Raw genomic sequence first — 26,658 nt, 5'->3', positions numbered from 1 at the left:
ACTAAAATGTTTTTACATTAACAAAAACAATATTGTTTTTGAGGTAGTGTACATATTCAGAAGCCACAGATATCTACTGCATGTTGTTTTTGTTGCAGGTCGACTGTCCTAAGCTTTTCTCTGGTATTATAAGAGAAATATCACACCTTTAGAAACATTGTTTTTTTTTCTCTCAGGCCTTTAAATATAACTTAATAATTTGATTAACTAATCTCAGAAATTAGATAAAGTTAAAGACTCGGCAACCTTTTTCTCTAGTTCTTCAAGAGAAATATCATACTTCTCCTTTGGATTAGGTCTTTAAAATGAATTTCATCATCTGATTAACAATTTTAGATATTACATAAAGTTAATAGTACTGTGGGTGTGTGTTGTCAAGCATAACGCTAAGTTAATTTACTTCTGACCACAGTCCAAGAATTTTCCTTTCCACTGAAATTCTGCTGTCTGAGATTCTTCAGACCTGACAGCTCTCAGGGAGATTAGTTTAGCTTTGAGAGTTACAAATGGCAAATCAATCTTTTCAACAACAGTTTACTGGGCCGTATCTTGTGAGCACGAGAAACGTTTAAGTTTTTTTTTCTTCATGTGCCCAAATTCTGTGCAACAATCAGTGGTATCCCTCAGCCTGGAATATCGTTTGAAAATGGAAGTTTGATAAGTGAACACTATTTATTCATTGAAGTGTAGTTACGGTGAACTCGGATTGCATCATGATTAGGACTCACAATGAGGATATGGAGTGTAACGATTCTGTAAGAGCAGTCACTGACTTTATTTACAGGCTTTCATAAATCATACAATTCATATTCGCAGGTGGTGAGAATGATCCAGATGAGCTGACTGGAGAAGGCAGAGTGTGCGTGCGGAGATTGCACTGTCTATGAATAATTATTACACTTCACTATAAGCTCAAATACGGAAGTGCAAGTACGCGAGTAACACTGCTGGTTTGAATGTTTATGAAAACTTTTCTTGTGAGTGTTTCCATAAACCTCATATTTGTAATAGCTTCGTATTTGTGCTTATAGTGAAGTGTAATTCCATGAACACCTTTCAGTTGTAAAAATATCAGCCAACACAAACCTTAAATCACTATTTCCCCATTGAGCACTGTGTTGACATCACATTCCCTGTCCTGGAGCGCAGAGGAGAGGGCGGAGTCTTTGGTAACTAACTGATCCAGTAATCATAATCAATGGTAGAAATCCAAAATAAATCAAAAAGCATTAAAGAATGAATAGCTTACTGTTCATGTTTCACCAAATATGATTTTAGTTTTCATGTAGTTTGTGTGTGAAATCGCTGCAGTGGACATGACCGTGCTGTCAGGCGCACACCGCTCACTGGAAACAGAGCACCGAGCGCACTGGAGACAGTGCAGTCTCCGCACACACACTCTGCCTTCTCCAGTCAGCTCATCTGGATGATCCTCACCACCTGTGAATATGGATTGTATGATTTATGAAAGCCTGTAAATAAAGTCAGTGACAGCTCTCACAGAATCGTTACACTCCATATCCTCATTGTGAGTCCTAATCATGATGCAATCCGAGTTCACCGTAACTACACTTCAATGAGTAAATAGTGTTCACCTATCAAACTTCCATTTTCAAACGATATCCCAGGCTGAGGGATACCACTGACAGAATTTGGGCACGTGAAGAAAAAAAAACATGAGAAAAGTTTCTTGTGCGCACGAGAAACGTTTACGTTTCCCCCCCCCCATGTCCCTTTAGGAGCTCCGTAAGAATCAATACTTAATGAAAAATTTATATTTTCGACAACACTACTGCACAAATTATGATTTCATCTGCCTGTAAAAATGAAAATGAAAACTGTCATAGTTTGAGTTTGTGGTTCTGTTATTTCCTCATTACTTATATACTTATTACACTACTTATTACAAAAGTATCTCTAAAATCCTTGATGTTCATCAGTCCATGGTAAGACAAAATGTCTATAAATGGAGAAAGTTCAGCACTGTTGCTACTCTCCCTAGAAGTGGCTGTCCTGTAAAGATGACTGCAAGAGCACAGCGCAGAATGCTCAATGAGGTGAAGAAGAATCCTAGAGTGTCAGCTTACACAAATCTCTGGCACATGCTAACATCTCTGTTGACAAATCTACGATATGTAAAACACTAAACCAGAATGGAGTTCATGGGAGGACACCATGGAGGAAGCCACTGCTGTCCAAAAAAAACATTGCTGCACGTTTGAAGTTTGCAAAAGAGCACCTGGATGTTCCACAGCACTACTGGCAAAACATCCTGTGGACAGATGAAACCAAAGTTGAGTTTTTTGGAAGGAACACACAACACTATGTGTGGAGAAAAAAAGGCAAGGCACACCAACATCAAAACCTCATTCCAACTGTGAAGTATGGTGGAGGGAGCATCATGGTTTGGGGCTGCTTTGCTGCCTCAGGGCCTGGACAGATTGCTATCATCGATGGAAAAATTAATTCCCCAGTTTATCAAGACATTTTGCAGGAAAACTTAAGGCTATCTGTCCACCAATTGAAGCTCAACAGAAGATGGGTGATGCAACAGGACAACGACCCAAAGCACAGAAGTAAATCAACAACAGAATGGCTTCAACAGAAGAAAATACGCCTTCTGGAGTGGCCCAGTCAGAGTCCAGACCTCAACCCGATTGAGATGCTGTGGCATGACCTCAAGAGAGCAATTCACACCAGACATCCCAAAAATATTGCTGAACTGAAACAGTTTTGTAAAGAGGAATGGTCCAAAATTCCTCCTGACCGTTGTGCAGGTCTGATCTGCAACTACAGGAAACGTTTGGTTGAGGTTATTGCTGCCAAAGGAGGGTCAACCAGTTATTAAATCCAAGGGTTCACATACTTTTTCCACCCTGCACTGTGAATGTTTACAGGTTGTGTTCAATAAAAACATGAAAACATATAATTGTTTGTGTGGTATTAGTTTAAGCAGACTGTGTTTGTCTATTGTTGTGACTTAGATGAAGATCAGAACACATTTTATGACCAATTTATGCAGAAATCCAGGTAATTCCAAAGGGTTCACATACTTTTTCTTGCAACTGCATATTGGTTTCAGATCTTATCTTACACTTTCACTAGTTAGGTTGGAGACCCAATTTACCTTTAGGGCCACAGCTTAAGTGACCGCTTGACAGCTTGTGTTTACCCAAAGCGACTAGTCTGAGATGTTGCTGTTGGGTAAATATCAGAGATGCTAGAAACAGAAATCAAACAAGTTTGTTGTTTCCATATGTCTCTGCCAATGGCTCCAAATTGGCCACATTTAGGCTTGAAAAAAAAATTATTTCTTCCATTAGATTTGATCAATTTGCATTCATACTTTCACTTAAGCGGGGATTATGCTTGCGCGGCGATTGTGCGCCTAGGCGTCGGCGAACATGATCGCCGTGATTTTTCATTTATAGTAGTGCGGCGGTGTCTATGCATCGCGTGGTAATTCACCGCCACAACGCTAGGGGGCGCTGAGTAACGAAACCGCATGAATTCGTACCTGGAGTGTTTACTTTCCAGTTACGCCAGAGAGTGAACACGCCTGGTCTCTGGTAAACAGTACATTGAACAATGGCGACTGAGCGAGAGAGGATACTTTTGGAGCTGGAGCTGATCGATATTGAAGAACAAATGCTTCTAGTGCAAATGTTAAATACCAAACGAAGGAGAAGACGTGTCTTCGTATACAGAACGAACCGGAAAAGCTGCGACCCGGAAATGATGTAACGCGGACCAATCACAGCCCTCGAGGTCCGCGTCGCATGTCCCTGCTGTCTGCGCCGTTTCGACGCGTAGTTAGGATTTTTGGGAGGTGCGCGTCAAGTGACGCAGATGTTCGGCGAAGGGGGTTCAAGGCGACGGCGACTCTCTGCGACGCGACGGCGATGATATGCCGCGCAACCCTAAATTGGCCTTTAGAGCGACAAAAGCAGGATCCAACTATACAGTATCTACACAGTAAAGCATGTCCTGTCTTCTCAAAATGTATATATTAAATTACATACCCATCTTTCCATTAATTTGTTAGAATACTGTTAGTTCTCTGTGTATGAAGATGTGGATATTGTTTTCAACAGCTGATCAAATGGCTTTATTTAAAACCATATTTGCATAAAGTAGTAATGTCAATGTTCTATTGTAGGCAGATGGTCATACTGAGCATGGCAGCAGCCTAATTATTGTCAACTGCTGTGGTCTGCTAACTATCTTTGGCTGTAGCTAGCTGCTTTTAGCTAATTAGTGCAGTTAGCTGTGGAGCTAGGGCCTCTATTAGCCTACTGAAGTCTGCCTGTACCACAGCATCAGATCACAGGGGAAGTCACTGCAGGCAATGGGGCTCAGCTCTGCTCAGTTCAACTGTGCCCAGCAACATCCAACTGAACAGGCCGAGACACCAGACTGGGACTGGACACAGCTTCTGATACCGATAAAGTTCAGTTCGTCAACATGGGATACAGTATTGAGGTGATACTCCGATGAGAAGATACAGCAGGTGAAGTGTCTTTTATGATGAGTTAGCAAGGAAATGCAGCTTGACTTAGTTCAACAAAAGAGAACTTTAACATTTAGAAGATGTACGGTTGTATTTTGTTTAGTAAAGACATTGGGTCTCATTCATGAAACGTGAGCAGAACGAATTTGTGTGTAAACTGTTCGCAGACGGAAATTTACGTGCATCTCGCATTCATCAATATTTTAGTAGCTCCGATCTTTTCGTAGCTACTAACAAAATCTACACATGCTGCTGACCACGCGTAGTGCTTGTGTAAATTTAAGAATGCACATAAATAATGCTTGTCACTATTGGAAATTACAATTTAAATTCATATTGCGCTCTGTTATGTACACAATACGCAGATGCCTTTGAAACACGTGATATAGCCTAAACATATGATAAAAATATAACACATTTAGTTAAAGTAGTTGGCAATTGGCAGGTTTAAGATCCAGATTAGGTTCATGATTGTGAATTATCTATGTAAATCGACTCAATAGATTACACGTTCTTTCTACATGTTGAATGATGATAATAAAAATATAGGCTCCAGTGGAGGCATGTCGCTGTCTCCGCCAGGTATAATTCCTGACAGAGAGGTCTCCCCAATTATCCCCGCGATGCGCTCGTCTGCAGTTGATAGCTGCGACTGTGAGCCTCCTCCTCCTGTGGCTGATATATTTCTTTTGTGTGAGGTTATGCGTTTCTTTGCGTCCAGTTTCATGTCAAACCATTTACGCTTCACCTCGGACATGGTTCTTTGGACTACAGAGACAATATTGACGGCATCTGTCACCTCCCTCCAGGCCTTCGCTTTGCCTGTCCCTGTCACACCACTGCTAACAGATGAAAATACATTTTTTTTTCTTAATTCCACTTCGCCCAAAAGTATTTCTATCTCCGCTTCCGCAAAGTTCTTTTTTCTTTCTCTCCCTTTCTTCGTTTGCGCCATGACTGACAGGTCGACTGGATGCAGCTACACCTCCTTATATGGTGGTCATTGGCAATTCATGGGCGGGGATTTATGCTAATAGCTTATTACCGGGAGCGCGCTGTCACTTTACGATGGATTGGCATTCATGATCATACACACGTGTTTACGATCAGATCTGAGTTTCCCGCGGTGTTCATGAATCCGGAGTAGGTTTTTAGTAGCGTAGGCTTTTATGTGCACATCTACACACAAATTTACTAACGTTTCATGAATGAGACCCATTATGCGTACAAACATTTGATTTAAGTGTTTATTTTGTTTATTTCTTACACCAAGAGCTAAACAAGCTTGTAAATTGTAGCGAACTCACTACATGCATCTCCCTTGTGAAATTATCATTTAATATCCAAGAATATGATTATGGTGTCTACTGAAAACTGAAGACTATTTAGGAGGATAAATGTTTCAGGGACAATTGAAACCATGTCCCACAAACCTGACGCTCGGGAATTATTACCCTCACACCCTTTGGGGCGACTGTAGCTGCCAGGAGGTAGAGTGGGTCGTCTAGTAATTGGAAGGTTGCTGGTTCCAAATTCCCGCTTCCCCAGCTGCATGTCGAAGTATCCTTGAGCAAGATACTGAACCCCAAATTGCTCCTGAAGAGCAGTTGGCACCTTGCATGGCAGCCTCTGCCATCAGTGTATGAATGTGTGTGTGAATAGGTGAATAAGACAAGTATTGTAAAGCGCTTTGAGCGGTCTGTGGACTGAAAAAGCTGTATAAGAATTGCAAGTCCATTTACAATTTACAAAACTAAAAGCAAACACCCATGGCTCTGCAGAGTGAATCTGGTCTTATATGTGATATCATGGGGAAGCAGAAGGTTAAAGGAGTCTGGGTAATTGGGGAGACACAGTCAACGCGGGAGTTCTATTCTTCAGCGAGAACTGGAGGAGACGAGTATCCGGTACAGATAATGCACTTTTTACGAGCCGCAGGAGTTTCATCCAAGTGAAATATGTCAATATCTGTACTCATGATGAAGGAAAATCATCAGCTGCGTCTGCATCTTTCAGGGGAAACTTCTCATAAAGCTCTGTCTCCTCCCCCAACACACTGCAGCTCTGCTGCGCCACAGACACACTATCACAGGCAGCCACAGGGATAATAACAGTGCAACTCTCCTCTCTTCTCACTTCTTTTTCCATATGCGCACTCGCGCATGTTTGTAAAGTAACTTGGAGAACTTGGCTTGTACAGTTCATAGCCCCATTCACACTGCCCTGTCAGTGTGGGAATCATGCTCCAATTCTCTGCATTGTTGTCTGTGTGAAAGTTTCAGATGTGGAGAGGGTGGACAGTCTTGCTGCGGCGCTGATGCGCCTCCGGAGGTAGTTTCAGAGCCGCAGCAGAGGCGAGCCAGCGTCTGTGTGAATGGAAAAGCCGGAGGCGCGAATCAGGGGTGTGTCGGAATGATGGTGTTCACAGTCTGACAACTAAACAGATCCTTCACTCATCAAATAAAAGAGAAATGACCCGCAAGGCAACTTTACAGGACCAAAGAACAGAAATGTGTTAACTGGTAGTGTCTTTGGCAACTTATATGAGGAAAGAAAATACACAGTCACACATGGAAAAGTGTCTGTCATCCTGTCTGTCCTACCGACTCTTTGTCACATTTCTGCCCGTCTGTCCAGGCAAAAAACTTTAACTTATCATGTGTTTGTCTCCTTCAACTATTGTGTTGTTGTACTTGAAAAAAATCACAGGGAGCTTTGCGCCGGAGCTGCTTGGTTCAGTTTGAACAAACAAAGGCAGAGAAATGGTGAGCCTTCGCTGCGCTGATAATGCAGACTCTCTGTGTGAAAAGGGCTCATGACTCATGCTGCTTCTTCCGGTTAGATATTGTCCCATAGGCTCACCTCACCTTCAGTTTGTAAAATATCATCACTCAGTGGAGTGCTTTTCATAAGAATATACTCGCAAGTCTAAATGTATGTGTCACACAAATTCACACTATCAATTCAATTAAATAATAAAACCGGAGAAAAATCTAAAACACCCACTTCATACACACACACATGCACACTCCTTTTCTCTCTCTTATTATATTGGCTGAATATACATAGAATACAAATAATAACATACAAAAGTATGTTATTATTTTATTATTGTTCATATGGCTGGCCCAAGACTTTTTTCTCATTATAACAAATTTTTATGTCATATTAGCATACAAATTCAAGCTTTATATATAGGTATTAAAGGTGCAGGGATTTTATAGGAAGGTAGTTGATTGCTGAGTCTCATTTGCAGGGAGGCAAAACACTGCCGCTTTTGTCGATAGGTCAGGCTGCCATTGTACATATTACACTTTCAAATATTATGTATACATGTTGAACTGTTACATAGCCGAGGTGTTTGAGTGTATGCATACACACTCTCTCTAACACACACATCACATTACTAATTAAAATTGTGTTTAAGTAGAAATAAAAAAGGAGATGTCCTGACTTCCCAAAAATATCCAGAAATTGTCCCAAGGTTTTCTTAGAAACATAAAGGGTGCCACATTACAAATTTTTAAAACATTTTTTTCTTACAATTATTAACTAGAACTACCACCTGGCGGTTATATGCCTTCGTAAGGCATACAACTGCCGGACAGTGAAAGTAGAGTGGTGGGTAAAGAGGAAGGGCTGGTGTGGTTTTTCTGGTAGTGTTATTGGTAGAAATCTTTTTTTTTTAATGGATTAGGTGCTTGTTTTTGGATTACAGAGTTAGTTAAGTGTATGGGGGTCAAATTGATGCATAAAATAAATATCAATTAAATAGGGATATATAGGAAACTAAAGGCAATTAAATTAAATTAGACAAATGGTAAAATAAAGATAGTGAAGAGTGTCAGTCATCCTGCAAAACTCAGTTTTTAGTTGGGGCAAACATAGTTAAAAAGGGTGATTGATGGTATTGTTAGGTGAAGATGAATATTGGCAAAACCAATTAGGTTTTGGTGGATTTTTATCGGAACAGGAGGTCTTCTTGTTTTGTTTGGTATTTTGGGTAAGTAAAGAGTACTGAGTTACATCAGGAATTGGGTGCATATCAGTTTGACTGAATTTATAACACAAGAGCCCTGTTTGGGTAGGGAGAGGCCAGGCTGTTGTTTCTAAGGGCGCACTCACACTTGGCCCAGTTGCTCCGTTCCATGCCGAAGCACGATTGTTCCTCCTCCCCAGTCTGCTGCTGCCCTGCACTCACATTGCTCTGGACACAATCGGGTCTGAGCATGGTTACATTTTGTACATACGTCATCACATCGTAGTGCAGTTGCGGCACAATGGAGAACAACACAGAGAACATGACACTTTACTGACTTTTTTGTGGCTTATTTTGTGTCGTTTTGGTCATACCCTTTGTGAAGGGACAAGTGGTCCTAACGACTCTGAAACTCAGAGCTCACACGTGTCCTCAAATACTCTGTAAGGACACACCCACACAGAGTTTAAGAGGCTGCAACTCCCCTCTAGTTAGTTAGAACTGAAGAAGCCTCTTGGATGAGAGGTGAAATGTCTTCAAGAAACTGAAACAAATCCAGCTGCCTACGATACAGCACTTAGAATAACCATAACCTGGATGACTGAGAACCTTCATCAACACGTTCAAATATATACTGTACAGTACTTAGCCAATAAAAATAGTCCCATCCTGAACTCTGTGTTTCTTGCTGCTGGTTTGAAGTTTAAACTTGGGTAACACATTAAACTACAGTTTGTTTGTAGGATATAGAGGTGGGGCCAATTTGACCCAAAACATAAAAGATTTCTGTTTATCATACCATAATAAACCTTGTTAATCTTGATTTGGATAGAGGATGCAATAAAAGGGCTGAGGGCCACTGTCATTCATGAGTAACTTATTGGGTCTTCCAGTTAGGCATAGTTTATTTTTTGAGTAAACTGTTCATTTGATTAAGGTATTATAAACATTTAAAAGAATTGGTGCTCTCTTAAAGATTTGTTTGATTAAACTTTAAATCTGTAATAGTGTAACACATTTTTGATTTATTTTTTATTGTCTTCTCCTGTATTTGAACAACCATTACAGATATACAACCCGTGTTCAGATTGAGAAAAACAAAACAAGTAGGCAATAAAAACTGAAGAAAAAAATATACAAGAGGAAAAATAAATTAAAAAAAGAGAAAAAAAAATTAAAATGCACATTCTTGACAGTATACATTATCCTACAACAATGCTACATCTCATGTTCATTCTTTGAGCATAGATAGTTGAGAATTACATAGTCTCTAAAGAAAGAGTGCATAAGTATCAGATGTCATGATCGTCTTCACTCTATCATTTCCAAAAAAGGAGCCCAGACCTTCCGAAAAGCATTTGCACTATTGTTAACCCTGTAAATACTCTGTTCAAAAGAAGCTATTTTAGTTAGTGCATCTCTCCATTCCTTAAAACTGATTTTTTTCTTTGGAGGTCCAGTGTCTTAGGACAACCCTACTTCCCGTTATGAGGGCTAGTTTTACCCATGAGAGTATTTGTGGGGATGGGTCATTCTCCTTCAGCAGAATATCTATATATATAATATAATCAATGAAGACCCTCATTGAACTCTGTTTTCAGTACGTCGTTGATGGATTGGACAACAGCGTTGATCAATTGGACAACAGCTGTCCCGAAGTTCTGCACCGTTTCAAAAAGTTTACATACGCTTGTAAAGAAAATGTATATCATGGCAGTCTTCAGTTCCAATGATTTCTACAGCTTTCCTTTTTTGTGATGGAATAAGAGGAACACATACTACTTTGTCACAAAAAAAATTATGACGTTTGCTTCAAATCTTAATTTATTATGGGTCCTCTGAAAATGTGAATAAATCTGGTTGATTATAGAAAGTTGTGTGAATCTAATTTTATTTGTAGCATGGCCTTTTAACTTCTTCTAAGTGATTATGATTGATAACAGCTGTTGACTTTTCGGGGCCCATTTTAATAGGGCTTGTTTGATACTCCTGCTAGCCTCAGCCACAAACACTACAATGCAAAAGTCTAAGGAGCTCAGCATTGATCTGAAAGAGCACATTATTGATTTGAACAAGTCAGGAAAGTCACTTGGAGTCATTTCAAAGCAGTTTGAAAAGGGCATGGTACAGTTGTGTCACTGAAACGATCAGAAAGAAAACACAAACTATCACCTGCTGCTGAGAGAAAACTCGTCAGGACGGTCAAGAGTCAACCAAAAACCACCAAAAAGACGAAACTAGCTGGACTAAGAAAAAGCCTTCTGAAGGAAAGTTCTGTGGTCTGATGAAACAAAAATAGTTGTTTGACCACAATGACTAGTAATATGTTTGGAGGCAAGAGAGTGAGTTTTACCCCAAGATACAAACTGTCAAGCATGGCGGTGGTAGTATTATGCTGTGGGGCTGTTTTGCTGCCAGTGGATCTGGTGCTCTAAAGAAAGTAACTGGAATAATTAAGAAGGAGGAATTATCTCAAATTCTTCAGGAAAACCTAAAATCACCAGCCAGAAGATTAGGTCTTGGGTGCAGTTGGGTGTTCCAATGGGACTATGATCCCAAACACAAATACAAAAGTGGTAAAGGAATTGCTAAATCAGGCCAAATACCAAATATTATATAATATACAGATTTGGCCTCTTTCAGAAGAGCTATAATAACGTCATTACTTAACCAAACTTCATGAATGTTTTTGTAGTAGTATGTGTTCCACTCATTCCATCACAGAAAAATGAGAGCTGTAGAAATCATTGGAACTGAAAACTGCCAGGATATAGAGGTTCATCTAAAAAAAATATTTGAATATCGTAGAAAACTTCATCTTTTTTCCATTATTTTATTTTTTTAAGTGAAACTTTCATATATTCTAGATTCATTACAAATAAAGTGAAATATTTGAAACCTTTTTTGTTTTAATTTTGATGATTCCTGCTCATGAAAATCAAAACTCCAGTATCAAAATATTAAAATATTACATAAAGACCAAGACCAATGCACCCTTTGCACAAATTACTGCATTAATCCGGAGTGGCATTGTTGTCTGTTCATTGAACAGAGCGAAGGTGTTCGTTGAACAGACAACAACTGTTCAACGAATCTAATACGATCTAATAGATCTTCCATTAACATTACACCTGCATTACACCAATTTTCCAACATGATAGATTTTTAAAACATTTTCAGTGACTTATTATACCATATTGATGATCCCTTAGTATGATAGAAGTTCACATCACAAGTCTGGTGTGCCCTTCTCCAACTGTCTCTAGAAAATGCCAGCACAGAATTCCTGAAAGGTGTAAGGAAAGCTTGTTTTGAGAAGGGCTCCACTAGATCGAACTCTATTGCTACCCAGGCAGGAGCACAGGCCTTTGATAGCTGACTGAGAGTGAAAGTGTGATGGTACCAGTTTTTTCCTTGGCATCCTACCACCCTCCTCCACTGATGCAACTTATTTTTATTGAATGAAGGCGCCTTTCCCGCCCATAAAAAGCTACTTATATTTCTATTAAATCTGGCAAGAAGAGGAAGTGGAAAATCCAAAGGCAGCATGTATCTTATGTAATTAACCAGTGGTACCACTATCATCTTCACTAAATGTATCTGTCCAATTAATGATTTTGACCAGTATGTAGATTAACTTTCTAGATACATTTTAATAATGGGCAGTAAATTTACATTCATTATATTTCCTAATCCTGGGGTGATCATGATTCCTAAATAAACCAATCCAGATGACAGCCATTTAAATTGCCAATAAAATATGTGGCTCTACAGTTTCTGGGTTGTTTGACAGTAATAAAATATCATATACTATGCCTTCAGTATTGACTAATGGCTGATGCAAGGGGTTCCAGAGCGAAGGTGAAGATCAGGGGAGAGAGAGAGGACAACCCTGTTGGGTCCCGACTATACAACAGCTTTGTGTCTGGCAAGATTAGACTTGCATTTGGGTATTTCTTAACGCTCTTTATTACTTTTAGAGGTGTATATTGTGCCAAGCTCTGCGGAGCTCTCAGCTACACAACCATACCGGACTACGTCCCATGTGACTCCCCGTGAACATTCCAACACTGCATAAAATTTAAAAGAATTGGCTGCTTCTAAAATACTTATTGAATTAGCTTTGAATTGGCCCATTTTGAAAATAGGTAGGCCTGTCAATTACAAACTTCTCACTTTAAAATACTGTATAAATCCCTTAAGAGAGTCTTTCAACATTTGAAACATATTTCTAAATTTAACCTTCATATATTGGTCTTTAAGTATATGTTTTGGTACATTACAAATGCAGTCAGATCCATTATAAGCCCATATGCAACGTCTTTCCTTCCGGTTAAAAAGATGGACAGTGCATCTGTCCAATCATCAACAATCCTGTTGTGTTTTTCTATTTGCAATTGTGTTTTCCTCTTTGCAGTTGTGTTCCTCTATTTGCAGTTTTGTCTCCCTGTTTTCTGTCATGTTTTCCTATTTGCGGTTGTGTTTTGTGATATGTTGTTGTGTTTTCCAATTTGCGGTTGGGCTATGTGATTTGTGGTTTCTTTTTTGCCATTATGATTTGCACTTCAGGGCCACTGTACATATTCTCAGAAGTAGACAAGTAAATACAGACTTTTCAACCAACTAAGGTGTTAGAAATACTTAAAATAATAAGATAACATTTTTCTTGTTAATTTTTTTCTGTGATTGAAAATACAAAATAACTTGACCCAGTAAACCGCCTCTTCCCTCTGCTGCCCTCTGGAAGGCGCTACAGGTCTATTAAGACCCGCACCTCCAGACTTTAGAACAAAAAACTGACTATGAGCAACATTCTCCTGTGCAATATTTTATATTTTATTTTTATTATATATCCTGTGCAATATATCTGGTTAAAGTGCAATAATATGCTGCTGAGTCTTATTCTCACCTAGACTAGCGCAATACATATTTATTATATATACAGTATTTTTTATTATTATTCATATATTATTCAAAACTGTTCTTACACTTGTTTTTATTCTTGATACTTTTTACCTACATACTTGATTTTATAGTTTGTGTGTTCAGTCATCTGTCAATTTGCTGTGTACTGGTGTTTTATTCCCATGAACACTGAGGAGTTGCACTGAAATTTCATTGTACACTGTGCAATGACAATAAAGGTATGCTATTCTATACATCCAAATATACAGCCAAAGGCTATATTCTGCCTATTTAGATTCCACCTTGCATTGCATGTTCTATTTAACAATGATGATATAATTTACACTTGAATAGCTTAATTAAACAGCCATATTAAATAGTCTTCAGATTTTAGATAAATATAGGCGCAATATACCCTTTGGTGCAAAATGTTCACTGGAGTGGACTGTACAAGAAAAATAATATTAAAATTTGATTTCAATGAAATAAGAGATGTAGAAAATACTTTAAAAGTATTGTTTATTGTTTTTTTTACCGTTGATGCATAGTGTCCACTGCAGTGGAATTTAATTAACCCCAACTTGGGGTGTCGTAATATTGTGATAGTCACAATAACTGTGTGGAAAAAATGAAATATTGATATTGTGTTAATAATACACATATGATGATATCGTCTGAATCCTGCAAAGATATTTGGCCTTGTGCATCTTTTGTTAATGAGTTCATCTGGTTGCCTTTTCACTAGTTATTGAGTTGGTAGTCATTGTTCTTTTTGTCCATTTTTTTAAGTTGTGTGTAGAAGAAAATAAGTTAGCTGTTATATTTTCTTTGTATGATGTTGTGTCTTCCCTTCTACATGACGGTGAGCTCAAAGCATTTTACATTGATTAACAGGCAGCTGATTAACAGATCTCTGTGAGAAAACTTTGGTATATTGTGAAGACAGTCTAGACCTGGGTCGCTTTGATTAAAAGAAACCTTTTGTTAGTGGCCAGACAAAGCCCTGTGAATAGTCACACCACAAGCCTCATGCTCTTACTCTTAGCCTTTCCACATTACAATAGTAATTAAACTAACACTAAAGTAGGATGTTTTACTCAGGAAGCCCAGTGTTCATCAGCCTTTTGCCTTTAGACAGTTGCGTATTGAGCATATGTAAATCAACCCAGACTTTGGAGCAGGACCTTCCAGATGCCTTTCCCCCTGTTGCTGAGCCCAAACCTATTGTTTCCTGTTGCCTGCAAACACTACACTTGCCCCAGAATAAATTAGATAATCTCAGCTCAATGAGTATTGACTGCACTGATTTAGGTAGTATGACCTTACATGATGTATGCTTGCATCTCTATTAAGATAATGCTCTGGGGGTCTGCAGCAAGCTTGCTACTTCACATTGATAATTCACATAATCATAGAATGGCCTCTTACACGATGGATGCTTGCATCTCTAACAGACTGGGTGCTTGTGCAGTGCGTGGCGGCTGTGTTTCTGAGCTGCTGCTGCTCAATCCTGTGTTTGTCCATATAGGCATCGTTGTTGCTGCAGCTCGGCTCCTGCCCGCCCTATCCGTTTACATGGAGTTTGCCTTTGATAATTATCAATAAATATGATTACGTGATTTTCCTTTACCATTGCTGAAAGAGCGAGAAAGCGGGAGGGGGGAAAAGAGAGGAAGAGAAAGAAAGTGTGCACAGGAAAAAATACTGTCGTCTGTATTCTCTTCACGTCTGTGACATATTCTACAGATTCACACTCGTAAGAAGTACATTATCTGTACTGAGTACTTGCTCAGCCCTAATCACAAAAATATACATACCAATCCACAGATTGGTAAACTGTTGTTTGTTGGTGACAAAACTTAAGAGGAGAACACATGAGAACCAGACCAGCGACTCCAGGCAAGCAGGGGGATTTTCCAGTTATGTTTCGCTGACATCTATGACTCTGGCAGTGGCCATGCAGTTATAGGTGAAAGGTGCAGCTGCAGGTAAGCTACACTGTGTTGTCTGTTAAGTTTTTTATTTTTTCTCCCCTTTCATGATCAAAACTATAAGCTCATTTCGATTGAGTTTCCATTTAGAATCACATTCACGATGCCCCTAAAAATCAGAAAATTTTACAAATCTGTGGACTGTTCATGATTTCCTACTAGTTTTTAAGTGCAACCAGCTTTTTACTTTGCTAACCCTTGTTGAGAAAGTCCTGAGTAAAATGGTAAGCACACATAGCCTTGAAGAGTTTTGCAGTTGTTGTGGGGACATTTCCATCACAACTGTTGCATTTTTGGCATATGTAATATGGCAGCAGTAATTAAAAGTTGTGGGTGGTCCAGGTGGGCATTTAAAGCAGTCAGGTACAGTCTCACAAAATAAAAATGCAATTCAACTGAAGAGATACTGTAAGAAACAGGAATGTACAGCACTTCATTGAATGTAGGTATTATATGAAATGGCCATTTTCGCCCTTTAATACAACACTATAATTACATGTAAATCAATTAGAATATTTATCAAAGGGTGTTGACATGAACCTACTGTGTAGTACTAGACAGAGGCTGATGGGAGGTGTTGACTATTGACTGATATTGGTGTGTGAGCTGGTTTTACCTGGAAAACATGACTGCAGGTGTTCGGTTAGGGCCTCCTGAGTGACAGGCTTATGGGCGGAGTTCATAGCAGAGATAGCCAAAAGCAATACCTCTCCCAAAGGGATGAACTGCGATTGGCTGATGGGGGACATACTGATGGGTGACACATCACCTGTGAAAAGACAGAAATTAGTCACCTTGAGTGATACCAGATGAAAATCTGAATTAGGGTGCACAGCCCCAAAAGTTGTTGTCCCTTGTTCTGGAGCGCAGTCAGTAGCCCTTTTCATACAGAGACTCCACATTATCGCTGCAGCGATAATGTGCGTCTCCAGCGTAAAGCCGCACCAGTGTGTCAATTCATACAGCACTCCACCGCTGCGGATCCAAAAGAGGCGTGACAGTACACATCATGACGCTGAGATCTGTGTGGTTTTTTTTCAAGGTGTTTGCCCCGGTGTCCACCTGTTAATCTAAACATGTATCGGCCGACTGTTTAAAATCATATGGATCCAGTTATAATGTGTTGTGATTGAGATCCTGACCCACCATACATCCTGGAAAGTGACAAAGTTATGTTTTCTGCTCTAAATTACATAATTACATAATCACCATCAGTAAACAGAGGACCCTGTCTAACTCTCTCACTCGCAGGGAGGGATGCTGTTTTCTGTTGGGGAAAGTTCACTGAAGTCTCGGTCGGGAGGGCTGACCGTCGCAGTGATTTTTTTCAAGATAGTAACTACAACAACACAATAGTGGAAGCAGACAAACACATGGTGAGTTAAAGTTTTTTGCCGGGAACAGAAGCTGTTTTTCGGCCAGAAATGTGATGAAGAATCAGTAGGACAGACAGGATGACTGTCACCCTTGATCCATGCCCCCGGCTTATCCATTCACACAGACGCTGGTTCACCTCTGCTGCGGCTCTGATACTACTTCCAGAGGCGCATCAGAGCTGCAGCGAAACTGTCCCCCCTCTCTACATCGCTGTCTGTGTGAAAGTTTCAGATGTTTCAGAATCGGCACATGATTCCCGCACTGAAGGGGCAGTGTGAATGGGGCTAGTGTTTCGTGTGTTGTGTGTTTCAAAAGTTTCAACAGTTGAAGTGACAGTCTTAGCTAGATGTAGCAATGGCACCACTTGTGTTGTCATTGTGGTAATTGTAGCCACTTAAAAAGAATAGATTGATTCTTATTTAAATATCTGGAATAGTATTTCCAGATATAGTATTTTTAGTATTTTTGGTCAAATTTGCTTTGACAACAATTGTCAAAGCAAATTTATAATGTTTTCATACTGGACAAAAAAAATCCACTAGCACCCAGTAAAGTCTGACTTTTGTCTTTAATGTGAATGGGTACAGCATTTATTCCCGTGTCAACCCGTGTAGTAGTGACTGGTTCAATGTTATTGTTATTGGTTCAAGCCGATTGGCTGTGAAACACAACATCTGTGTGGACACACAAATTTTTTTGCCCTTGTCAGAGACACGTTGAAGTTAATTCCATTGACTTGTCAATACTTTTCCATCCATCTCTGTTCAAGCAGCGTTGAACATCATTCAGTCAATGGTGAGTTTGAAAGACAGACTAAAGTAAAAGATATTAAAAAGTAATCACCATCACTCCGCCAATGGCCTCCATATTAATTCCTGATCCTCGCTAGCTTTTTGATCAGTACTGCAAATGTGCAACTCTTAACAGACATGAGAAAGAAGCAAGATATCGTACTCCTTAGCAACTTCCATCATCAGCTCTGGAAAAATTATGTGTTTAATTCAAAATGTTATTGGTCAAGACTTTTTTGAAACAAGTTTGAATATGTTTTGTATGCAGTCTGGTGAGGTATATGATCTGCTACTTTCTACTGTTGTTCTAGTGCGTTTGTAATGATGGAAGTGACACTCAAGGAAAAAAGCCAGAAAGGAAAAATCATCTCCTGGAAATGGGAAAAAGTGTTGATCATCATTTTAAAAAAACCTGCATATACATGCTACTTTTGGGTTAAAAAGAACAGAACCTCCCAGTTCTCTACTAGATCCTGCCATGGAGCCACCGTCAAGGAAGCCCTCACAAAGGAAGCATGGCATCCACCAACATCATGCCTCTCTGATGCCCAGCTCCTCAACCTCACCGCTGCCCAGCCCCCCAGAGCCTCCGCTACCCAGTGCCTTTGCTGCCCAACACCCCAGAGTCTCCGCTTCCCTGCACCCCTGCCTGTCAGTTCCAGTGTCGGGAGTTCCGGCTGTTCCTAGGTCGACCGACGTCTTACCTCTCGGCCGTCGTCCCTCGAGGTCCTGGGTCGGCCGATGCCCAGCCTTTTCCTGGGTTGGTCAATGCTTCCCCAGCCCCAGTCCCTGAGTCGGTTGATGCCTCTCCAGCCCAGGGGTCGATCAATGCTTCTCCGGTCCCTGAGTCGGGCAATTCCTCTCCACTCCCTGGTTTCCCGTAGGCAGCCCGGCCAACGTCAGCTTCTGGTTCAGCAGCCTGGCCGACACTTGCTCCTGGTCATGATGTGGAGGTATTCACAGCAGAATAAGGAGGCGTCCAAGTAAACCACTTCTCCCCTCCAACATCCTGTCAAATGTCCGTTCACTCTGCAATAAAATGGAACTGCTAACATTCCAAGTGCCAGCTGGAAAGGGCACAGGATGTTACAAGGACATTTGTAACATCGCCCTGTCCGAGACCTGGCTTGATGAGTCTGTCTCTGATGCTGAGGTCAGCCTAGACAACTTCACAATCATCAGGTCCAATAGAAGGGGACAATCAGGGAAAATGTGGGGCGGTGGGGTCTGCCCATACATCAATAAAAGTGGTGTAACAACATCAAGGTGCACTGTCAGATGTGTACGCCCGACTTCAATATGATGACCCTGAAGCTATGTCCCTACTATCTTGCCTGGGACTTCCCAACTGTTTGTGGTCAGCTTGTTTTTTTATTGCCCCCAGCATCAAGACAGCAGCTGAGCTGGTAGCCGAGGATGCTTGGCTAAGTCTCTGGGAGCTCCAATGTCCGATGACAGCATGCTGCCATCATTTCAACAGTATGTGGACAGTCCCACCTGAAGAGCTAACATATTGGACATCTGAATGACTTCTGTCATTATGTATTACATCATCTTCTGCATAAGCACCACCACCCCAGTATAAACAGAAGGCCTTTAGGCTCAAAGACTGGACCAGCCTCAAAATGGCAAATCGAAAAATCAAAAATCAGGTGTTAAAGGTGAAATTGAAATTGAAAGCTAACTGGGTGTGAATTAAAATCCAACAGATGTGCAATAACTGACCCAGAAACCTTTGCAAAATAATTCAATACATTCTATGCATGTTTGATACCCACAATTTCTTTGCTGAGCGTGAAGTATGGCTGAAAGTCCTCCCTCCACCAGACCCAGACAAACCAGTCCCCTTTACAGTAAGCACACGAAGTACAGTGCCAGCTTAGCCAATGCAAGCTGGGCAATGCACCATGGCTTGATGGCATCTCAGTAAGGGTGCTGAAGGTTGGAAAACTGCCACTATAATCCCTGTACACAAAAAAACCCAGCCTGGTGAACCCAACCTCTACCAGCCTGTTACCCTCACATCCATAATAATAAAGGGCATAGAGAAGCTGCTGCTGACCACTGTTCTGCCAGTTGTTACCCAACAACTGGATCCCCTCCGATAATGCTAAGAGGGGCTCATAGGATGCAGTGGCCTGTCTGCTTTACCTCCTTCAACATCTGGACTCCCGAGATCATTCTGTCAGGATCTTCATCGTGGAATACAGCTATTTTTAACACCATCCAAAGGCATCTGATGATCCAGAAGTTACACCAGCTCAACACCCCCTCCTGTCTGATTCATCTCATTCACAATTTCCTTAGTGACAGGCTGCAAACGGTGCAGATGGGCACAACCACATCACCTGCACTCATCAGTAACACCGCAGCGTCACAGGGTTGTGTGCTGTACACACTTTACACACTTTAGACCAATGACTGCACCAGCCCATCGCCCATCACCACGTACCTCAAACACAACACAGCCATCCTTGCCCTGCTGAAAGACAACCACTCTGTTCTGGACTACCACAACACCATTGAGCACTTCATCCAGTAGTGTGAAGATAATCATCTCCACCTCAAAAGACAAAGTTTTAAAGTCAAAAATTGGTCCCCCCTCACCTCAGCAGGACAGGTAATTAAAAATGATCACTAATTATTGATATCAACTGATATGAAACTTCAATTCCATGATAGACTTTTCAGCTTTTGTGTTTGAGTGCCAGCTGACATTTTTTGTTTTTAAACACCTGTTTAAAAACCTGTTTGCAGAGTGCATAGCAATGAAATAATGTATCTACTGTATTTGTGGCTATGACAGACTAATAAAGATGGATGCAAAGTATGATACGGGTTATTGCAACCGGTTCACCTTTACAGGTACTCAAGCTGAGCCATTTATGAGCCTGTGGCATCACTCTCACCTTTTTCCTCCCTTAAGGTACCTCCCTCTAAACTGGAGCTGTGTTGGATGGCTTCAGCAGGTTTTTAAATAGGCATCACCCTCCCTCATTGTCTCATTAGCCCCATTCACAGTGCCCTTTCAGTGCGGAAATTATGTGCCAATTCTCCACATCGCCATCTGTGCGAAAGTTACAGATGCGGAGAGGGGGGACAGTTTCGCTGTGGCTCTGATCCGAGTATCAGAGCCTGCAGCCGGAGTCTGCGTGAATGGAAAAGCCGGAGGCGCGGATCAGGAGTGTGTTGATCTGATGGTGTTCACAGTTTGACAGCTAAACAGAGCCTTCACTCATCAAATAAAAGAGAAATGTCCTGCACTTTAACCCACCTGTCCCCAGCAGCAGAGCCAGGAGGCTCCTGCAGTTGAATGGTGGTGATTATGTGACATGATTCAGAGCAAAAAAACTTTAACTCACCATGTGTTGTTGTAGTTACTGTCTTGAAACTTGTATTGAAAAAAATCACGGCGACTGTCAGCCCTCCTGACCGAGACTTCAGTGAACTTTCCCCCAGAAAACAGCATCCCTCCTTGCAAGTGAAAGCCAGACATGGTCCTCTGTTTACTGATGCCGATTCTGTTATTATGTAATTTAGAGCAAATTGAGATGGGATCGCACCAGAACAAGAAATGTACAACAATAAACATGGAATAGTTCACTTGTTTCACCAGACTCACTAATGTCATCTGTTCCATTGCACCATTCACATTACAGCAGGTGTGATCCCATTGAAAGATGATCAAGAGGAGGATAACAAGAGGACGGAGGAGGTATTTTGTCCGTCTCCACTATTCAGGTAGGATATTTCAGTCAGATTTAACAGCTGAAGAAATCCAGCAAAGAGAGTCAGAGCTGCAACTGAATTAGCATAAGAGTAGCAGCGACTATCCAGAGCTTCCAACAACAAACAGCGACTGCTGGTGCATTTGCTCACATTAACAGAAACAGAAACAACTCTGCTGCAATGGATGTGTGAGCACATTCAACATTTGATACTGTTGCTGACAACCAACCTGAAGTGGTGCATGTGCGTTTCATGAAAGTTTTACTCCTGGATTGTATAGGTGTGCTATAGACCTTCTTCAGGATCCCAAAGATAAACTGGAAAAAAACGAGACCAACAGGGCTGAGAGGAAAGATGACCACTGAGTTAGTATCCTGGTGTCTGCTGTATGCTATGTTTTGGACAGCAAAATAGAGGCTACAAGCTGGATCACTGATACACAGCAATGATGAGTTAAAAATAAAGCCATGTAGAATAAAGCAGAACCTGTAAAGCATTCATTTAAATGTAGAAATAAGAATGCATTAAGACCAAAAAGGATGATATATCAATCCATTTGAGGGTTTAATTCTGGGGAACAGTAGTCCTGGATATGAGTAATTTCTAGTTTCCTGAGAAATGTAATCACAAAAAACGGGAATAAAATTTAATTTAAAACATTTTAATATATTTAGCAAACATGTAGGCCTCCAGTTTACCTTCTTGAAACATACGCAACAGCTGTGTGTGCATGTGCCTGTGGAAAACACACACTTAAGTTTATTGTAATAAGTAGAAAGCTCAACTTAAAGCACATAAGGACCCCGAAAGGACTCGTTAAACGTCTGTTAGCAAGCCATCAAGATGAGCAGAGATGAACAAGAGAGAGTCTATCTTTAGGAGCAGGAGTGCAACACAAGAGGCGCATTGAGTGTGCACAGAGCCAAGCAGCATCTCCAGGAGCGCACATTGCTGCAAATCCAACAGGTGACATAGTCCAACCTGGTGGTAAATCTGCAGCAGGCCATCTCCCTGACCTCCAAACCAGCTCCAGAGAGAAACCGACCAGATGAAAACTGTAACCAAAGAATTGTAGGTGGCTCACAGCCTCACACCAGCAACCTTTGAGTGCTAACAGGAGAGTCCATCTCAGCTTCATAGAGTGAAGTCAGTTTAATGAATTTTGTTTGTTTATACTATGAAGGATTAAATATAATTTCCATGAGGCCGTTCTTCTCAGCAGAAAGAATAAACTTTTTATTTAATATTCCTCACACTCACAGCTGTAGTTAACGAGCTGCATGTCGAGTCCTGTTTTTTTGATCGTTATTTTTAATCATTATTATTACTACAAAATAATACACTAAAGCAGTCAGGTGGTGAACCCAGATTTATGCATATTTCTCCTTGTTGCATTTAGTATTGCTTGAAATATGACCTGAATTGACAGGCTACCTGTGACTACTGGGGGTCATCAGTAAACAATTATTAGTTTTTCGGTCCACTCAACCACATTTTATATTATTGCTTCTGTTGTATTCATTGAAAGTTTTATAACATGTTATTATAATTTTTATCCTTTTCTTACTTCTCAGTTTTTATTGCAAAAAATATTATGAATTATAATTTTTTTTCACTAGACTAAAATCTAAAAGATATTAAATAACCTATGTTTATTAGACAGCACAAGCCTATATAAAACCAATATACGTATATGTAGTATTTTAAGTATTAAGGGGGTGGAGTGTCAGGAGGTAGCACGCAATGGATCCTGGTACATGTAGGAAGGCTGTACAAGCAGGAAAACTAATAATCCAACTTTCATTTTCAATGTCATTTTTAATCAAGACACCACTCACTAAGGAATTTATTGCCTAAATTAACTACATTTACCATCAACGTTGATTGGGATATCCACATAAAACATGGTTAATTTCTCCTTTAAAGAGACATTATTGTTATTATTATTATACTAATTATTAGGGCCCGAGCACTTACCAGTGCACTTACCACTTATTCTTCACCCCCGTTAAAATCGCATATTTGGCGGCCTGAACATACCCCAAAACTCACCAAACTCTGAACATATATCACATATGGTGAAAATTTTGATAATTCCACATGATTGGGGGTGGGTGTGGCCAGGGGACTCCATAGCGCCACCTAACACCGGAAAATTTGCGCGAAAATCATTTTTTGATCGTCATGAAATTCACAGGACGCATAGGTCTCATCGATTCAGGCAGGAATTTGTTTTGTTGGAATTTTTGCCGCAACAGGAAGTCGGCCATCTTGAATGGCGTGCGGCGATTTGAATTTTTCCGACACTGTTTAGAGGACTTTAGGATGTTTGCAGACTCACCAAATTTGACACGTAGGTTCACACTCATGAGTACTTTAATTTGATGCCACAACTGCCCTCAGGTGTGGCACAACTGCTCAGTAGTGCCCCCTAATGGGTTTTCCCATTTGGTACGTACAGACAAACTCACTAGTCACCAACATTGATATCTGGATATGGGTTTGGGCCTTTTAAGTTAAAAAATGGCTCCATAGCGCCCCCTGGAATATTTCAAACTTGAAGCCCCACCTCCTACATGCACATACATGAATGAAATTCGGTATGCATATGTATCATGACCAGACGCACAAAACAAGAATCAACACCCAAACCCTCAGACAAACAGGAAGTCGGCCATTTTGATTCGAAGTTCAGATTCTGCCACCGTTTTCACACATTTCCTGCCTCGTACTTTAACGAACTTGTCCTACAGATTTAACACCACAGACTTCACATTCACTCAGGATCGTCCTCAGACCTTGAAGATGAAAACTAATCACAAACTTTAGCCTCAGTTATGGCTGGTGGGCGTGGCGGTGCATCCATTTCGATCCCTCGCCATAAGCAGGAAGTCCTTATAACTTCAACATACAATTTCCCATCTACACCAAATTGCTCACACATGTAGATAGGCTAGTGACAATGCCCCCCAAAATTTGAGATACCCCTACCGGAGGTAGAACAAAACCTAACAATGTTTTTCCTCTTCTCTAAGGTCTCCCATATATGAAATGGGTTCTTAGGTTAAAATATTTTACTGCAAACATTGTTAAATTGATACATATTGTTATACACCCCAAACCTAAAAAAAGAACAAAAATATAGCCTGGCCGTATGGGAGTTAAGACATATAAACTTATGTAGATTAATAACACAAGCTCTGACAGCTTTGAAACTTGACATAATTGTGGTCAGGAAGTTGATTTACCTATTAGAAACAACTGGATGTGAATATCTTGATGTGTGTAACATATAGAGACCTATGAACACTTGCCTAAAATAAGCGGACACAAAAATGAATATCTATGCAGAATGTTCTCATTTACTTTGTAGTTGCTTGGCCAGGGATTGTCATAGAAACACATATGATGGCTTGTTGGAAAGATGGGGTTGTGCTGAATCCAGTGATATGTGAATATAGCATGCATAGTGAGCATGTCACATCACTAAATGTTTGAGGTGTCCCAAATGAAAGAAAGTGAAACATTGACACATGGTTGTGCTGAATCCAGCAATGCCAAATATGTAAATAGTATGCATAATCATTCATCACTAAATATATAAACTGTCCCAAATAAAAGAATATGTTGCATTGCATAGCAATGTACTGTACTGTACCGTTTGACATCACCGGGGGATGGGGCTTACAGCTCAGCAATAGCACACAAAGGAGACAAGGTGACAGGATTGTAGTTTGGCCTTGATGATCTTTTTAATAAAACTATAACTTAACTTCACACAGTACAAATTAAATTTAAATCAAACAAATGTTCATCAAACAAAACACTCTGAGGAGGAATGAGCCCTCTCCTCACGTTAAACTCCCCAGCTCTTTGGCTGGTGTTCTTCATGGGTTGTTTTTGGTAGCCATCCCTGTCAGTGACAAAGTGGGTCATATTTGGGCAGTCTGGGAAAGAGCAAGAGCAAAACTCAGTGCAAGTCAAGCCCACTGAAAGACACTGGCATTTGCTGGTTTCATTGCATTTTCCATCTTTACAGTACAGTTGGGTGATGTCTCGAACTTCTTTAGGTGCTGGTGCCTTCTGGAACATGATAGGTTCAATGGACCCATCCTGTCTGAGCCTCCATCCTCTACCAACTGGGTTCCAGAGATGAGGCTTGGCCTGATGGCTGTGACGCCAAACTGCTGTTTGGTATAAGGCTCTTAATACATGTTGCTCAAAGGCATCTTCTGTTGGGGGTAGATTTGCTGCTGAAGAATCTGTGGTAGATGCTAGTGTGTACCTCAGCTCATCTAGGTTGGTGCAAGGACGGCCATTCTCCTTTTTCTTTTGGCCATACAGGAGGAGGGCATATTTTCTTGCCACAGGCAAAGCTTCTTCTAGGCTTCCAGACAGTCCAAACTTGGCCATTTCCTTTAAGTTAGTCAGATGGGTCTTCAGTCTTGTGAAAGCAGTGGTCTTTCCAATACTGTACAAGCTGCTTGTGGTATCGCAACCCGTGAGGGCGTGGCATGCACGTAAACACTCACAAAGAGCTGCTCCAAGACTCTGAGCAATTGAACAAACTGGGACAAATCTTTCCTTTAGGCCATGTCCAGAATGCATGAACACTTGTGAGGATCCAAACATCCCTTTGCTTGAATAGTACACAAGCAAAACCAGTACATCTGTATCATCACATTTGACAATGAGACGAGAAAAGGACTCCGCAAGGTGTATTGCATGTAACACCAGTCTTGTGTCAGCCTCCTCCTGGTCACTGTAATTATTATTATTATTATTATTATCTTTTAACAATAATAATAATAACACCTTTTATGTATGATTACGTTTTATTTATTGTTACCTTGTCCTCTTATACAGTATGTTTGATTCAATGTTTTATCTTATATGTTGTATATGATTTTGACATGTATGGTGTTTACTTTTAATTTGTATTTTTAAGATCATTGAGTCTACATCTGTCATATAAAATGTGCTAAATAAATAACCTTGACCTGATCTGACTTGGCAGTTATTTCTAGTCATCAATTAATTATTAGTAGAGATTACATAATATCCATGGGAATATCACATCAACATTATGTTTAAAGTACAGTATCAAATGAAGATACACAATTTATTTTATTTTTTAAGCCATGTTAGTAGTGTTGTGACACATCAGGTATAACATTTTATTTGGTTTGTGACCGAATACCTGAGAACATCCAAGTAACTTGTATTATGTAAACCTGAGCACATTTCAATTCATCCTCAAATATGCATGTTCTTCTTCATGAACAACGACTGATCAGCATGCTCAGAGGTGAGTACAATTCCCCTGCAGACTGGAGCGCATCCTCCACCTTTCCTCTCGTCTCATAAAGAGCTGGA

General features: G+C 40.4%; 1 protein-coding gene across 1 annotated transcript in view; it reads right to left on the bottom strand.

The window, feature by feature from the left end:
• LOC141012755 (storkhead-box protein 2-like) overlaps window positions 1-26,658 on the bottom strand; it is a 131,729-nt gene that overhangs the window by 10,633 nt on the left and 94,438 nt on the right. Inside the window, exon 2 of the mRNA XM_073486269.1 lies at window positions 16,002-16,154. Within this exon, the coding sequence (XP_073342370.1) occupies window positions 16,002-16,154 (153 nt within the window). The remainder of the gene's footprint in view (window positions 1-16,001; window positions 16,155-26,658) is intronic.

The sequence above is a fragment of the Pagrus major genome, chromosome 18 (genome assembly GCF_040436345.1).
Source record: "Pagrus major chromosome 18, Pma_NU_1.0".
NCBI lineage: Eukaryota > Metazoa > Chordata > Actinopteri > Spariformes > Sparidae > Pagrus > Pagrus major.
This window is presented reverse-complemented; position numbering and strand designations above follow the sequence as displayed.